At 39.2% G+C, this 16,385-nt stretch overlaps 3 protein-coding genes across 7 annotated transcripts; all 3 read right to left on the reverse strand.

The window, feature by feature from the left end:
- Positions 1-360: 360 nt before the first annotated feature.
- Positions 361-4,112, reverse strand: LOC122002201 (protein PHOX1-like). The gene is made up of 2 exons (XM_042557286.1): positions 1,634-4,112; positions 361-779 (listed from the first exon to the last, which is right to left on the reverse strand). The coding sequence occupies exons 1-2, from the start codon at positions 3,534-3,536 to the stop codon at positions 601-603; spliced, it is 2,082 nt and encodes a 693-aa protein (XP_042413220.1). The 5' UTR covers positions 3,537-4,112; the 3' UTR covers positions 361-600.
- A 2,272-nt stretch (positions 4,113-6,384) lies between these two features.
- Positions 6,385-11,522, reverse strand: LOC122002203 (ent-kaurenoic acid oxidase-like). 4 transcript variants are annotated; one of them, XM_042557290.1, is made up of 8 exons: positions 11,118-11,522; positions 8,361-8,838; positions 7,602-7,865; positions 7,439-7,528; positions 7,213-7,291; positions 7,034-7,140; positions 6,791-6,938; positions 6,385-6,706 (listed from the first exon to the last, which is right to left on the reverse strand). In XM_042557290.1, exons 1-7 carry the CDS (start codon positions 11,366-11,368, stop codon positions 6,813-6,815), a joined length of 1,395 nt encoding a protein of 464 aa, XP_042413224.1. In that variant the 5' UTR covers positions 11,369-11,522; the 3' UTR covers positions 6,385-6,706; positions 6,791-6,812. The 4 variants fall into 4 exon arrangements, with proteins under 4 accessions (XP_042413224.1, XP_042413223.1, XP_042413226.1 ...); XM_042557289.1 differs by having other exon boundaries at positions 6,817-6,938; positions 11,118-11,521; XM_042557292.1 differs by having other exon boundaries at positions 6,817-6,938; positions 8,943-11,493.
- Positions 11,523-11,677: 155 nt separating this feature from the next.
- Positions 11,678-14,852, reverse strand: LOC122002202 (type I inositol polyphosphate 5-phosphatase 2-like). Of its 2 annotated transcripts, none has more exons than XM_042557287.1 (10): positions 14,331-14,852; positions 14,162-14,261; positions 13,985-14,071; positions 13,797-13,887; positions 13,623-13,727; positions 12,819-13,542; positions 12,535-12,722; positions 12,355-12,463; positions 12,139-12,287; positions 11,678-12,067 (listed from the first exon to the last, which is right to left on the reverse strand). In XM_042557287.1, exons 1-10 carry the CDS (start codon positions 14,358-14,360, stop codon positions 11,881-11,883), a joined length of 1,770 nt encoding a protein of 589 aa, XP_042413221.1. In that variant the 5' UTR covers positions 14,361-14,852; the 3' UTR covers positions 11,678-11,880. The 2 variants fall into 2 exon arrangements, with proteins under 2 accessions (XP_042413221.1, XP_042413222.1); XM_042557288.1 differs by having other exon boundaries at positions 11,678-12,058; positions 14,331-14,757.
- Between the last annotated feature and the right edge of the window lie 1,533 nt (positions 14,853-16,385).

Here is a 16,385-nt window from a genome sequence, read left to right on the forward strand (position 1 = left end):
ATAGAATTTTAGAAAATTATATATTCGTTACCATACTTCTGAATTGCATTCTTCTGAATCGGTTATAATAATTTCTAATATTTTAAAGAAAAAATAATCCCGTAATAGTAAAGTTATTACCTTTCATATATGTCAGTACAGGTTAATTCCATTTAAGTGTCATTCAACCAGACAAACTAATTTCCGACTAAGAACAAGAACTCAGCTCTTCAAACAATATCAGAGTAATTGTAGAGTGTCAATTTGTAAGAGTATCTCTTGTTCTCATAATGCAATAGTCAATTGAGAGTTTCTGTTACACCCAACACATGATCTTAGGGAATTGATCTGAATTTCTAGAAATACAAAGTTGAAATAATTTGAGATAACCCAAGCTTTTGTATAAATTCACCCAACATGAAATAAATAAACCATTTTGACAGATGAGCATTTGAGAGTTGATCTGAATTAGAATTCAATATGTTCAAGACTTAAACAACACTTACTAATCTAACAATTTCAATATATCTGTAAATAAATAAATAAATAAACTTAACTAAGGAAAATTAAAAAGTGAAGAAAAAAAGAAAGTCTATAGTCACCTCCCTTGTGTAGGAAGCTTCATGCGGTCTGACTTCTGCTGGTATTGATTATCATACACTTTTCATGATCTGGTGCAAGATAAACCTTTTGGTGAAATAATGGATAGAGACGAAGAGATGAGACGCTACTCATCCACATGTTAGGATCATATAGTTCATTTGATGCCTGAACTATCTCATCAATCATGAAGGCCAACCCTGTAATCCAGTAAAAACACACAGCGCTGACATTATTTTCCAATCATAGCATGCATTGATACATTGATATTGATTAAAACATTATTTTGTCAAGTGTACTTGGGAGTTTTTGTGTTCCATGAGGCATCTGAGTAGTGAGGTACATTTAGAGGTCTAACAACTTGGCAATAAAAAAAGCACATGAGGACTCAAATTACAAATTCTGAGGAGTTCTTTGTTAATGGAATGCGGACTATATTTATTGAACAATTAGAATTAAACATTCTCATGCAAAATGGTTAAGCCAATGGCACGTCTGGGCTTCTGTGCAACTCCCATCCAATGACTGTGTTTGCATATATTAGCACTTGGAGAGTATGCACAAAGGCTGTTGTTCAACAACAAAATAATGTGACAATATTGTCTGCATTAATAGTTCAAAACGAAGATCATCAGTAGATCCTTGTTAGTGCACTAGTGTCTTTACGGCACCAACACCTGGAGCTGATCTGAGTGTTACTAACTACCGTGGGCAACAGCGAAAATTCGACATTCAGTTGAACTTGGCTTCAATACAAAATTTAAATACATGATTAGAAAAGTGTTCGTCTAGGAGTCCACGTGGTGGCATGTAAAATTTCAATGAGAAAAGCAATACCTTGATGGGTTGTTTTGCAGAATTCATAAAAATGCAGAACAAGGAAAATTGCATTTCAACAATTTGTATCAATGAAAGTAGTATCCCAGCATCATATCTAAATGAACTGATCCATTCAAATGTAAGGAGGTAATGATTTAGAATAGATGTTGCATATTTGAGGGGTTTAAATTAATTACGCAAGTGATGTGCCATATGAACCAGAAATCTCTTTTACCTTCATGGGGAATTCCATTGGCACAGTGCATTTTGACAAAATCAATAACCTCAATAGGGGAAACTCCTGCAAGCTTCAATTTTTCTACTGCCTTCATGAGAGATTCTTCCCAAATGGGAATGCCTAATTTGAATTCCACCATAGACCGCTCATAGAGTATAGTTCCCCATAGTATGTTTACCTGAGACTTTACATTGGTGGCCAGTTTGGTTGCATCACTGATTGAGAGCTCTTTGAAATTACCACCCAGTACCATCTTCTCTGAGAGGACCTTTTCCCCTCTAGGTTTAGTCAGTTTATTGGGCCACTGGTTTTCTGGATTATCCTCCCACATCTTTAACCCCTGTCCAACATTATCCTCGGCGTTTTTTAATAACTCAAAGAGTTTTGCTGAAGGCCAAACAGCAAAATCTACCTTGCTCCCAAGAGCATGATACCATGTAAGTCTTGCTAGCTCAAACTGTTGTTGACCAAGGGCGATATGTCCTTCATAGAAGTCAGATCTAATTTTCAAGGCTTCTTCATATTTATTACCTGCCTTGATATATTCAATCTGAGCCCAGTTGTAGGCATCTTTTACCTTTTCAAGAACTAATCCATTGGATGAATCTTTTGCCAAGAACAACTTCTTCCTAGCACGAGCTAGAAGAACATTTCCCCAATTAAATAAAGCAAGTGCCGCCATTTGCTGAAAATTACTTTCAGCAAGATTAAATATTTCCTGGGCTTCTTTGCTTGTAACTGTATCTTCTATTGCCCCAGAATAGAGCTCCATACCAAGTTCATGAAGATCTGGAGATGAATGAGAACTGAAACCCAGATGCTTCTTAAAAAGGTGGGCATATTGCACAACCCATTCATCAATGTATGTCGTTGAAATCTTTTCCTTGTCATTCCCCATGCTCAATAATTCTTCACTGTGATTACCTATTCTTTCCTGCCCTCTCAAAGAAGTTTCCGTATCCTCAAGGGATGGTTCATGCTCAGGAGTAACTTCACTAAGATATAATCTGACAGAACCTTGTGGATCTGCAGACTCTTCCGCCCACCCTAGTTCCTTAGCTGCGGTGATGGTCACCAAATCCCCCTCTTTGTCTCTATATTTGATAAGGAAGGTTTTCAAGCTTGGAAATTTCTTGTGAACAATTTCCCTCAAATATGATATGCTGCAATTAGCTGGTATTTGGGCCCATCTGATATCCTCTGCAAGGACTAACTTCACTACTTTTATAGGTTCTTCCTTAACTTCAATGTGCTTCTCCTCTGTGAGAACCACATTCTCCTCGACTTTGTGGTTCCTTTTCTTCTTCTTTTTCTTCTTCTTCTTGGTGCTCTCTTTCACTACTCCAATATCTGGGATTTTTAAAACAGCACTGTCATCCACCATGACATTGTTCTTCTCCATCGCTTTACTTACCCTCTCAGATATCTCTAAGGCTGTTAAATTGTAAGGCTCTGATTCCAAAACAAGAGTGACATCTTTACAAGCCAAATCAAATCTATTCAAGGCTTCATAACATCTAGCCCTTTTCAATAGAGCTTTAGTGTATTTGGGTGATGCCTTAAGAGCTAGATTACATTCATCTATTGCTCGGTCGTAGTCAGGGCCCATCTGCATGTAACAAGCAGCAATGTTGCTGTGCAGGCATGCAGTATCGACGTGATTCTTAGGAAGAAGCCTTACAGCATTTTCATATTTGAGCAGAGATCCTTTGTAGTCCCTTTTCTGGAACAATTTGTTCCCATCCTCTATCATATTGCGTGCCATTCCCAAATAGTTTGCTGCATCCTCCTCTAATACTCCCAGATTATGCTCGTTGGATTTGCTATTTCTTGAGTTTGCATCATCGACACCGTTAAACTGAGCTCCAGAATTCTTCTTTTTGCCAGTAGACTTACCCATTCGCGGTTATTAACTTTATTTCTTTTCTTCACTTCCTTTTCTCTTCAAAAGGGGGAGGAACAGAATCTTTTCTTGGCTTACTACTAAAACAAAATGCTAGCTTGTTTCAAGATTCAAACTTGCTCTTTACTACGTTCAAATAATTAAACAAAGAGTGAGAATTGACGAAGACAATGAGTTCGTGAAACCCTAATCCTGCGTCAAAGGACTAGCCTCTCCTAACTTACTAGCTCCATTGACACAACCTCCGCAGATCTGAAGGTAATATAGCATCCTAAATTAGCAGATGCGTCATTTCCGACCGTCTAAAAACAATCAAAAATCTAGCTTCCGCCAAAAGAACAAACCACTCGCGCAAAGGATCAAAGCAGCGAGAAAACTTATCTGCTCGACGTCTCTGCCGTGCCTTGCTCCTCGAAAAAGATTGAATCTTTTCTTTGGCGTGATCGTCACCTCCAAAATCGATGCCAACGAGAAATCTACAGAGGAAGCTTCTCGGCGAGGATTTTGCCAACCGCTGCTCTTCGATTCCTCCGCCAGCTTGTGACGACGAAGAATAGCCGAACGAAAGTCATGAACGACCACTACTTTTAGTAAAAAAAATTCATTTGGCACTCCTTGAAAAATTTGCCACTTTTATTTTTAAAAATCTTTAAATTATCAAAATACTATCATAAGAGTCTAAAAATTATAAAAATATTTTAATAATTATAAAATCATAATGGTATTTTTAAAAAATAATCAATTTGTAAGATATACAATTGCTAGTATCTCCTATTTCCATTTTGCTTTATTGCTATGAAATTTTTTAATCTAAATTTATGTTAAAAATAATTTTTTAGATATTTTTTAAAATCCAAATATCCAATTATTTGAATCAAGACAAAGCCACCTATTAGTCCTCTAGAAAATCTAGTGACTAGTACATGAGGTATTACCATCTCTCATGCGTAAGTCACTATTCTAAAAGTACCTATTACTTTAAGACATATTGATGGGGCCATTAAAATAAGTATAATCATCTTTTGCCAACTAGACTTTAGCATGAAGGTAATCTAGAGACTTTAGCCCAAAGGTAATTCAGGGGAAAAAAAATAAATAAATAATGTGTGAGAAGAAGGTAATCCAGAGGCTTTCAATCTATCTAGGGCTATAAAATTTCTAGCTTCATCATTATTTTAAAATAATTAATTTTGAAAGTGACAGCTTTCGTCCAATAAATTGTTGCCATTCTTTTAACATCATATTAAATTGATTGTCTAAACTTATAGTGAATTTTGACTTTAATATAATTATATTTTACAATTCACTTTCTCTAAATGCCTTTTAAAATTTTCAAATCATTAAAATATTATATCATAATTCTATTAAATAAATTTAGAATGTCAATGACTAGAAGTTTGAGGGACGACTTTAAAATTCTAAATATATTTATTAAAATATTAGATACCTTTAAAACTTTAGAATCATCAAAATACTTATAAAATTTAATCTCTCCATGACTCCATATACAGATTAATTTGTTTACTCTCTTATCGAATCACAAATTTAATAAATAAATAAAATCATTAAATTAGAGTAGATCCAATTGTATCAACCTACTCAATTCTCATACATCAAAAAAAAATAAAAGATTAGCTCAAGTCGATAAAGAGAAAAAAAAAATAATACTAAAAGTTAACTAAACAAAATTTGTTTAACTTGATTTGAGAAAAAGTAAAAGCCATCGATTTATTCGAATAAGAAACTATTTGGATGGTTAATTGAAGTATTTTCTACTTTTAATTTTCAAATTGTGTTTCATATCCATTCCATCGATCGGGTCAAGATCCTCGATGCCAATGGTCATCGATGAGCCATTCCAATTTGTGTTGCTATGGAAGGGAGTGTTCTTGATCTTTGCCACCAAGGTGTCGTCTTTGCTAACAACATGAATCTCCCCTGTTAAATGAAGATAGAAAGGTAGCAAATAAATAGATCGATATAAAGAGATGGTAAACCGACTAAAGTGAATCGAAAGAAAAGGAACACATGGCGTGCCTGTAGGATGAGAAAAGAACCAAAGTACAATGGTGCAAAGGAGGATGACAAAGGGAATCATATGAACCATATTCTCGGCCACTTTGATTCGATTTACTTCTTTCTTCTCGACCTCCGATTGAGGGTGGTAGGGGGAGAGATGGTGGTCCATGTCAATGCTCGACCGCAGTCCTACAGCCGAGTACGAGCCTCCCATTGCTTGGGCTGCCATGCTTATGTGGAACTCTTCCGATGCTCGTGTTGTACTCCCCGATCGATGCATATTGAGATCGTCTTGCTTCCTTTCTCTATCTTTTCAAGTTTAGTATAGTCTCGCCTTCACCTCCTACTTTGAAAGATATATAACACTTTGATAGAAGGAAAGAAGGACAATTTTCGGTATTTAAAAATAATTAAGACACAAAAATTGAAGTAGATCGAGATCCGAAGTTGTTGGAGATTTTGTGTTGACGATTGTAATCATTTGAGCTAGAAAACTTGGTCAACGAATTTAAGAATATTCTAAGATTTATAATGTTATGTGTAGAAAAATTTGGTGTGTTGGCATTGACTTAATTTAATAGTTCATTGAATATTTTTAAATTTAATCTTAATACATTTTTGAAATCAATAATCCAATTTATTTTAGCTTTAAGGATATCAAAATCTTGGGCAGTCTCTGCCTAACATGGTTGGCCTATATCTAGTCCTCTCTCGGCTCGTTCAACCGATTCATTTGATTCGTCATCCGGTTCGTGCAATTTACTCATTCGGTTAGCTCAATCTACCCATTCGACTAGCTGTTGATTCATTTTGATAGGCTCAATGATGAGATCAAACACACGATTATATTCTTAGTAAATGATAAATGATACAAGGCAGTGGATCTCACTGATCCCGGCCATCAACATATATATATATTCACTTTCGAACTTCACTGGTAGATTTGAAACCTAAAGAAAGTAAACCTTTCCACCTTAAAACTTATTTACTTTGACATAGTACATAAAGAGCAGCAACATTCAGATGTCTCAGCAGCATGTCCTTTACACTATTCATCTTTTATCCTTGTGATTTTCGCCAGACAATTATCGACGGGCCGAGGATGAGGCAAGTATCGAACTTGGCAGTGTGGATTTAGCCTTGTAAGCCTGCAGGTGGGCAAAGAAGATGACTCTTACAAGAAGGAACATTTTCAACAGATACCATTTTGAACGAGAGAATATTTGGCTTACTCAAATTGAAGTATCAAAGAGCTTACTGATACTTAAGCAGAAAATGGTGAAGGAATACAGATATCTCTAGTTTGGCAAGTTCGTTTCCCGGGCACAACCTGCTTCCTGCTCCAAAGGCAAGAAAGCTTCCGGCTTTCGGTATAAAATCCTGGATATGCGAATAAGTAATGTTTTATGATCAAAGGAAACTGCAGGATGAACATCTGAGAATTCGAAGAGGGAGGAAATCAGTTTTCTACTTACATTCCATCGAGATGGGTTGAACTTCTTAGGGTCAGGATACAATTGAGGATCCAAGTTAACACTTCTGTACCAAACCTGAATTTTCCATCCCATCGGTATTGAATAACCTGTAGTTGCATGTTATTCTACATTGGCCAAGTTTGAGCAAATGATTAGTGATTAGTAGCTCCTATAAGTACCATTGATATACATGTCTTTTGTCGCTTGCCGGAAAGACACAAATGAGATGTTAACTATGCGTAACGTCTCATCTATAACCTTTAGACAGAACAAGAAAAAAAATTGGTGTCAAGACTCGAAATAAACACAAGTCACTAAGAAGCTTGAAATTGAATTAGAAATTTTGGCAGGTCATGAATACATTATTGCTGATACTAATAGCTCTGCAATAGAAGCTACCCAAACCTTCGAAAGATATTCCATCTTCCTGATCTCCTTCATTGTTAGACCCTTCTGAGTAGGTGGCATATTTCTTTGAATTTCCTCTTGCTCTAACTACAAGGTATCATAATTTTGAACTGTCAGATTAAGATGCCTAGAAAAATGGTGATTGATAGACATATGCTACCTTTGCTTGCTCAAAAATTTCTGGATTTTCTTGAAGAAATACAGTTGCCCACATGGTTATATGCCCGGACGATTCATGGCCAGCATTGAGGTACATAATTAGCACATCAATGATCTCTTCATCGCTCAATTTTCTACCATTTTCATCTTCAATGTCCATTAACCTGTCCATCATGTCCTTTTTTGTTGGAGTGAAACTTTTTGTCCTGGTAGCCTTTCTTTCATCAAGAACACCCTGGAGAACTGCCACCAGTGTTCTTCTAGCCTAGCAGAAACAATTTGGAATAAAATGGTTTTGGAACATCAGCAATAGAGACCTTCAAATATGAAAGCAAATCACTCTTCTAGTTGTCGCTAAAATTTTCAGATGAAACTTGTTCAACACAGCTTAGCATAATTTCAAGATAAGCACTTAATTGGTGTTTTAGCCACGCCATCATCTATGTGTTTATCTTAAACTAAAAGAATAAGATCACTCAACCAATCAAGGGCAAATCCAAGCTAGTACAGAGATTCTAGCTCCAAGAATGTAGCTGTAAAAGAAAAAGTTCCTTCATGGCAATCTCTAGACAGTGATAAATAAGAACACAATTTTATTGCATGAAAAATAGTAAAAGAAACTCTTTACAGATTTCTATGCACATATGCAAAGCTATTTACAGATTTCTCATACAAAGATTATTTATAAACTTAATACTTTCAAGTGACTAAAAACTGGAATTGTATTATACCATGTATGTCACATGCAGAGAGTCGTTACCTTCAATGCTCTATGGTAAGCAAATCCAGGGAAGTTGATAGCCATAGCTCTCATTCCATAATTCAGATTAGTGTAAACACTTTCCAATGATTCCATAAGAATCTCATCTTCTGAGCAGAGAAATATTTTCATAATAATTCTAAATGTAAACCTCCGTAGCTCTGTAAGGAACTCTATCGATCCCATACTGGCCCACCTTTCCAAAGATGATAACACAGTATTTTCTATGAACTGGAGATAGGTATTGAGTGCTTCATAACCATTTATAGGATTTGCTGTGAGTCGTCTTAACCGCTTGTGTTCTTCTACACTGATGGCTATGAATGATTTCTTTCCAATAAGCTCATTTGTTGCCTTAGGCCATCCAGGCACAAAATGATCATCATCCATTAAGATTTGTTTGCAGATTTCCGGCGCTGTGACCATGATTGTTGGGTTTCCAAACATGAAGGCCTTGTATATTCCGGTGTGTCCATATCTGCACCAAGAATTAAACAAACGGAGGGTGTCATGACTTAGTTATTGATACTAACAGTGAAGAGATCGCAAGCTATAAATTCAAATCGCACAAACGATTCTTACAATGTTAGGTTCTCATTCCTTTTTGTGGCTAGTTTCTAGCAGTAAATTCAGAAGGAAAGCATTTTCCACTTTTCCTTGCTATTCACTATATTTGCCACTATGTTATACCGCTAAGCTCAACAGAAGGATAATCTTCATACAGCCAAACCAAAATAATTGAGACAAAAACAACTTAACAACTCTGATAATGATTATATTATCGATAATTTGTCGGGTGCCAGCCACTAGTTTTAATACGATAAACATTAAAGGGGAAGCCATGACTCATTTGTGGTCCACAGACTAGTCAATGCTACAAACTCAAGATGATAAAACATGTCAGGACAATAAACAGTGTTCCGAAAGGCAAACTGGGATGAAAAGCAAATTTGCCTTTCAGCAAAATTAAATGAGCTTCCAGTAATGTGCAAAGAACCAAACAAATTTGAGAAAGAGAAACTGTAGAATATCTGCTAGGAAAGAGAGGCCGAACTAGAAACAAGACCTTGGTTGGACTGACTGTAATTCGTTTCCTGTACTTTGTCCTTATAAACGTCTGCTCCACATTCAACCTCTTAGTAAAACCAAACAGAAGTGGATTAAAACCAAGGCCCCATAAAGGAAAAAGACATCCAACCAGAAAAGAATTATTCCAACCCAGAACCTATGCAGACATCTACACAACCGAACAATCACCAGTCCACCATGAAGGACAAGAATTGCACAGGCTGCATTTAATATTTTATCCCGAACAGAGAATTTGTCAGCAACAAGAAAGCACACAGAACAAGAAGCTGAAGAGCTCCTGGGAATTCAATTCAATTCATCCAAATAACACTACATATTTAAGAAAAACAAATAACTCTACTTTAGTCACTAGTTCAAGATATATTTAGAAGACAACTGACAAACGTTTCATGTAGATTGTTATGACTCGAATGCAGAAACCATTTAGAAGTAACTTTGTGCCCCATATTAAAATGAATCTTTGCCTTAAAGGATTGATTTTGCTGAATTTTTTTTCACATAAAGAACCTGATTAATAGCATTCAGTGGCTTGTATCTGAAACGGGTTGGAAATTGAAATCATCGATGGATCTGAAGCAAGGTGGCATGGGGATTTGCCGATACCAATCCTTGTTGGGTCCCATGTCATATCTAGGAACTCCATAATATTAGTGCCCATAATGGAATATGCCCCACAGCTTCAGTGAAGACAACGTGCCATCAGCATGACCACAAAGTAAAAAAAACATCGTTATCCCAGAATAATGTTTGTGAGCAAGAAGTTGTGGACTAAAATTCTTGTAGGTGGCCAAGGAGAAAGGATTTTTTGAGTTAACTAGATTAACTAAAGATTTAAAGTACAATAAATATATGCTTTATAAATTTATCAAGGAGTAGGAGAAAAATATTTCAACTCAAATTTAACAACAAAATTTGGGTGGAGATCCTCATTTACTGAATCACAAACCTTCCTTAGTAGATTAGAAAAACTTCTAACAGAAAGCAATGACTAAAAACTTTACAAGATGATCTCAACGATCAAAATTTCATAAGTAAGCTGCCTGCAGTGAGGATTAGTGCTGTTGAATTCTATTGTACAAACAACAACCAAAGTCCACAGGGGTAGACACTAGAAAGAGTTCTATTTTCTATTCATGGATGCCTCGTGCATTGACATAGGGCATCAGCATAATCGAAAGGACTCATGAATGTGGTATAATTTGATCATTACAAAGTGAGTTTTACTAATCTAAAACTATTTTCTATTCAGTATTTGGCAGTCCTCTCACCATGTAATAGTTCAAAATTTGTCGAAGTCAACCTTTCATTTTCCATGAAACGGACATTACATAGCCTCCCACACTCTCCTCTTCATATTACCTAGGCCAAATCCCAATCGCCCTCCTGTTGCAATCCCAATCTCCGTCTCCATTGAATTATTCATCGACAAGGTGAAAATAACGTAATCGAAAGAGAAAAACATTAATTTTCGGAACACACGAAATTCAAACCGAAATTTTCTTCCATAAATGGAACAAAAAAGAAGTATTCAATGAAACTATAACGATCCCAAAGAAGTAAGAGCAAAAAATATTAATAATAATAATAAAAAAACTCGATTTTGGGGAAGCAGAGGCAAGTAAAAAAGCAACAGGGACGTGTTAGAAGAAAGAGGTACAGAGGGAGGACCGGCGGTGGAAGGAGGCGATGAAGGCATCGGGGTCGTGGGATTTGAAGGCGCGGAGGAAAGCCCACATGTTCCCGACGAGCGGCCATCCCATGTCTCCCGGCGGCAGGCAGCCGCGAGCCGCGGCCCCGAGCCGGCGCTCCCACGCCCACGCATGCAGGCGCCGCGCGCCACCGCACGCAACCCAGATCGCCGCCACCAGGGCCGCGAGCGGCAGCAGCAACCCCCACGCCTCGTCGCGCATCGTCACCATCGCCGTCGCCTCAGCTTCTTCTACCTCGAGCGGGGCGAGGCGAGGGAAGGAGCGGTCGTTGGATCCGGTGTCGTTCAGTGTGGTATTTATAGAGTGGGGAGGAGGTGTATCAGAGCGGAAAACACAGGGTCAACGGCCGGCCAGACGAGGCAATTTTTGTCCGGGAGTGGATTAGAGACAGAGCATTTTAAGCTATTTAAAAAAAAAATCACAGAGAGAATTCCAATAATTTCCTTTTTATTTATTTTAAATATTTTTCCTATATATGCAACTATTTTAATTTATTTTTAAAACACCATTTATTGTTAATTTATTTTTAAATCACAGAGTATTATTATATTCTGTTTTACATTTTTGAAATTGTTTGAAAAGAAAAGAAAAGAAAGAAAGAAAGAAGAAGAGACGAAGAATTCTGTCTTTGACTAATTTGTCACTAAAATCAACACGATCCATGCCGGCATTCTCCATTCAGTAACTGCACCACCTCCACTTCAAAAGCTTGATGAACATGGTCACTCGTTCTGAGCCAGAAATCCAGCGCCGGCGAAGTTCAGCACTCTCTCGAGTTTCCTCTGATCAAACACTTCAACTTCGACTAGAAACACAGAGCTCACCGGACGATGATCGGAAAGGTTTAGCTCAGATCGCCAGTAGGATTCCTGTCTGATTCCTTTCCCCAGCCACAGAATCCTGTCACACCTAAAAGAAGAAGCATAAATCATTCGAGTCCATGCTCATATTTAATTACGACTTCAGAGACGTATATATACCATGCTGGGGACCTCTTCTTCTCCCCTTCCCTCGCGATTTCTCCCACGTATCTAGTGGAATTCCTTTCATATTTGTAAGTTGGCGGGAAGTTCACCGATCCTTCCTTCCAACCATCAAAGATGCGGCCGATTCTCAGCTCATTGCTCAGCTGCCATGGCTGATGGAGTGATCAAACCGTACATGATTATGCTAAAATTCACTGATGGGAGCAGTACCTGATCATAGTTCATCAGTTCGTCCCAGCTTTTTCTTGCTACCAGCGCTCTTACCTCAGCGTCCGGCAGATTCAGACGATAATTCAAGTCGCCGAACCAGAAAATTCGACTGTTTCGATTCACAAAAGCTCAGACATGATCAAAACCTACTGATGGAGTAACTAGCTAGCTAGCTCTTACTCGTGGGACGGTATCGTTTGCGGCTGATGATCGGCGTCGACGACCGAGCGAAACCGTGTGCGCTGGAGGATGTCGAAAACATCGGAGTTTCTCCTCTGCTGATCCCCCTCCTTGTTCCCCGAAGTGAGATGAGAACACACGAAGCACACTCGCGTCTGGAAAAGGGTCATGCTTACAGAAACAGATCCCTACACCATGAAAATTAGAGCTAATCGAATCAGGAGGAAGGAAACCTCAAGCTTAGCTTTCTCGGTATCAGACCCAGAGAGGAGAAATCAAACAACCTTGTTTCCCATGTACCCCATAAGCCCGACACCCACCGGAGAAACCTTCAGATTGTTCACATGCCGTCGGAGCGTTCGACGCACCCAAACGGAGATGTATATGCCGACCATCTGCTTGCTGACGACGCGGACGTATCCGTTGCTCGATTTGGAAGGCCTCTCTTCGGCACCAACTTCAAACTTATCCAGTTCTTCTTCGGAGGACCTGTCTGAGATGTCGTTCAGTGAGCTGAGGACGTCAGCGGCCGCTTGCTGCTCTGACCACAGCATTCCCAGGTTCCCTGAACTGTGGCAGACTCTCTTCATGCCTGCGCCGCCGGCTGAACCGCGAGGCTCTGGAATTCGAGCCTCGTCCAGCCAATCGAGTCCGATTCTCGCGGAGCTGCTCAGGACCCTTCTCAGTTTCTTGCCGGGCACCAGGAGTCGCTGAGGGGTGTCCAGTGAGTACTCAGGCCAGTCGAAGTCGACCCCGCCATGGATGATGCTGATGTTCTTCGAGCGCGGACTCGGTTTCTCCCTGGCATGGGCAGCTGTTGGGGATGTGCCAGGAGGGGCCGAGGAGGATGACAATGGGGAGAGAGGAGCGCTGTAGCATTTGTAGACTGTCTTTGGCTGCAGAGATCTGTTCAGGCTTCTTCTTATAATGGCCTCCCATTTTTGGATCGGCCTGTTGTCCTCTGCTCCGAGCACGTTCCCAGCGTTTAAAGGAACTACCTCCTGAAAACTGCAATAGAAATGTTAAGAAACTTCATAAGATTTATAATTCGTGTTCATCGATCACAGAAAAATGGAGAGACTACTCACCCAAGTACATACAAATCAGCAGGCTCTTGAGTATCGAGCCATTCATCGAGTTGAAGATCTTCCAGAGGAGTCCTTCCTGCTACATTCCATGTGCCGATCATCACCCTATGGATCGAAACTAAAATTCAGTTTAAGGAAAAATTTAAAGAGTTCATTTGGATAGCAGAAACAGGCCTCAAATCTTTGCTCGTTATATAATTAAGCCGCAAAGTTTCAGATCTTCTTCTCCGAAGCCTCGTCGTCGAGGAGACCCTCGTTTCTGTTCCTGGAGAATTTTTCAGAGAGCAAGCTATGGAAATCGGAGAAACTGATACGGATTTCACTTTGCTATGCGATCAAACCGCACGACAAGGTTCAAGAACCTGACGCTTCGCTGCTGTTGTGGTTGGTACTTCCCCTTTCCTCTGTTTCGAAGAACGGACGTCCCAAGCCGCCGGAGATTCTTGCATCTTGAACAACAAAAAAGATTTTGAGGTTAGGGGCAAGAAACTCGATCCAAAGCTGCTGTCGAGTTCAGAATTTAATTTGTCTGCACAGACCGTCGTCGTCGCTCTCGGTCTCCACCTCGTCCTCGCTGAACTCATGAACCTTGGGCTTGATGTTGAGCCACTTCCTCGCGACTATGGATGGCCAGAAGGACTGCTCAAAGACAAATATTAGAAAAGGAAAAAAAAGAAGAAGGAACGAAGAAGACCAAAAAGAGTATACCTCAGATCGACTGCCTTTCCTGGTTCTCATGATCTATTGTAGTCCCAAAAGAAGCTCCCGTCACGATTATTATATACGAAATCCCCGGGAAACACTGAGGAGCCTCGGAAGATCAGGAAACCGGTGCAACGTACGGACAAAAGGCACTCGAGAAAGCGACGGGGAGCGAGTATGTGGCGGAGAGACAGCAGGCGACTGTCTCTGCAAATCCTCAAAGCAAATTTCTGAATTCTCGGCTCCAAGATTATTCAACGGCGACCTCCAACTGGGCGCGTCGTTTCCTCCCTGTTTCCTCGCGAAGCAGAGCATTCGCCTCGACGCAGAAAGGCATCCCACTCGGGGATAAAGGCGAGGCGAGGCGAGGCCCGCGGCATGCATGCGGCCGATCGATGGCACAGCTAGCGCGAGTTCCTCCGCCAGCGCCGAGGCACAACTAAAAGCGGCGACGAAGCGTATATTCGGAACCGGAAGTCCTCGTGCTAGTGGAGGCGGCGACAGTGACGCCCACCATCGCGACATCCCGAACGGAACTGAAAGCGAACGCATGCGTTGCAGTTCATATTATATGGACTCTTTCGCTAGTATCGAGTCACATCCTTTTCCTGCATTATAACTTTTTTTTTAAAAAAAAAAACTAATTTATATAGAATTTCCGCACACTAAATTGCAAGTAGATCAAGTAGATCGGTCACAACCTGACTCAAGTTGCAACCTTTCGACGACGTATCGGGTGTGGAATTACGAAAGGGGGATCTCTCCGACTTGAACTATCATCGTTCGTGACTAACCGACCGCCCCCCATCGGTATGGGTCAATTCAGCCTCCCAAGTTGGAGAGCACATCTTCTGATCAAAAAAAAAAATAGATGGATAGTCCATTTTTAATTACGATCTGATTTTGGTCTTGTAATTAGTTATTATTCCTTTTTAAATTCATCGTTTCTATCATGTTATAATTTAGGTCAGAGCAGACAACTGAAAACCACCCGGAGGTTGTTTGAAGTGGGCAAGTATCCAGGTTACAAAGCACTGAGCAGGGGTGGTCTCCGGTCGCCCGCTTCGACCCAAATCTGGTGGGGATGGTGAATCTAGAAAGAGATCGCAACCAATTGCGATCAGATCGTAATTACGATCCGACCGTAATTAGGAGTAGATCATCCCCTGGTCCATTTTTTTGGATTAGAAGATCTGATCTCCCCAAGTCGAACGTTGTGGATAGAGCCATCAATTTGGGTTCGGTCTGTCAGATTCGCCCGCCCTACCAAATAATTTAAGCATGTTGGATTAGAATTTTATCAACCCAAGTCCGTCGCGGGTCGACCCGCTTAGGTCCGCCACTCGTGCGGGTCGACCCACGACAGGCTTGGGTTAAATTGTGGATTGAGAAACACATGTAAGATAAGTTTTATATCAATTTATTATCTTTATTTGTTATAATTTTAAAATAAAAATAGTGCGTTTCATCCAACATAAGTACTCGTTTGTGTCTATTTATATTTAAAATATATGTTTACGGATATATTTGATTGATGAAATTTTTCCGAAATAAAACATTGAAGATATAAAATATTTTTTAAATTTATTTAAAGAATTTTGATGGGCTCGTGGGTTGGCCTGTCAAATCCGTAACCCGCCTTGAATTAGGTTGAGTTAGAAATTTTTCAATCCATCAAGTTGATGGGTTGGCCCGTCCCATCCTGTTAAATGATTGATCCGCTATGAACCAATCCACCCCGCTATGAGTTGATTCGCCTGACAATTCTAGTTGTAGAATCATCGGTGTGGTTAGAGATAAGTGTTGCCTAGAAATTTCTTGGTAGCTATTAAATATAAAAAATTCACTATTTTATGTTTGAAGTTTAGAATTAGAATTAGAATTTAAAATTTTAAGATTTTACGATTTTAAGATTTTAAGATTTAATCTTAATCTAACTACATTAGTAAAATCTGAATTATTTACTAACTAAGTTTCAATTAATCTGATAAAATTTAAAATTAAATTATGTTAATTTTTTTTTTGTTTTGATATTGAAAATAATTTCAAATTTTATTAGTA

This window comes from Zingiber officinale, chromosome 7A, assembly GCF_018446385.1.
Source record: "Zingiber officinale cultivar Zhangliang chromosome 7A, Zo_v1.1, whole genome shotgun sequence".
Taxonomy (NCBI): Eukaryota; Viridiplantae; Streptophyta; class Magnoliopsida; order Zingiberales; family Zingiberaceae; genus Zingiber; species Zingiber officinale.

What these genes read in the sequence shown, in the direction of transcription:
- LOC122002201 (XM_042557286.1), bottom strand. Translation starts at nt 3,536, where the DNA reads ATGGGTAAGTCTACTGGCAAAAAGAAGAATTCTGGAGCTCAGTTTAAC. An exon ending in CAATGGAATTCCCCATGAAG is followed by an intron (nt 780 to 1,633) that starts GTAAAAGAGATT and finishes ACTGGATTACAG; the next exon opens with GGTTGGCCTTCATGATTGAT.
- LOC122002203 (XM_042557289.1), bottom strand. Translation starts at nt 11,368, where the DNA reads ATGGTGACGATGCGCGACGAGGCGTGGGGGTTGCTGCTGCCGCTCGCG. An exon ending in ATCGCCTCCTTCCACCGCCG is followed by an intron (nt 8,839 to 11,117) that starts GTCCTCCCTCTG and finishes TTCTTGGTGCAG; the next exon opens with ATATGGACACACCGGAATAT. An exon ending in TCAACCCATCTCGATGGAAT is followed by an intron (nt 6,939 to 7,033) that starts GTAAGTAGAAAA and finishes TCGCATATCCAG; the next exon opens with GATTTTATACCGAAAGCCGG.
- LOC122002202 (XM_042557287.1), bottom strand. Translation starts at nt 14,360, where the DNA reads ATGAGAACCAGGAAAGGCAGTCGATCTGAG. An exon ending in GACCGAGAGCGACGACGACG is followed by an intron (nt 14,072 to 14,161) that starts GTCTGTGCAGAC and finishes TTGTTGTTCAAG; the next exon opens with ATGCAAGAATCTCCGGCGGC. An exon ending in AAGAAGAGGTCCCCAGCATG is followed by an intron (nt 12,068 to 12,138) that starts GTATATATACGT and finishes TTCTTCTTTTAG; the next exon opens with GTGTGACAGGATTCTGTGGC.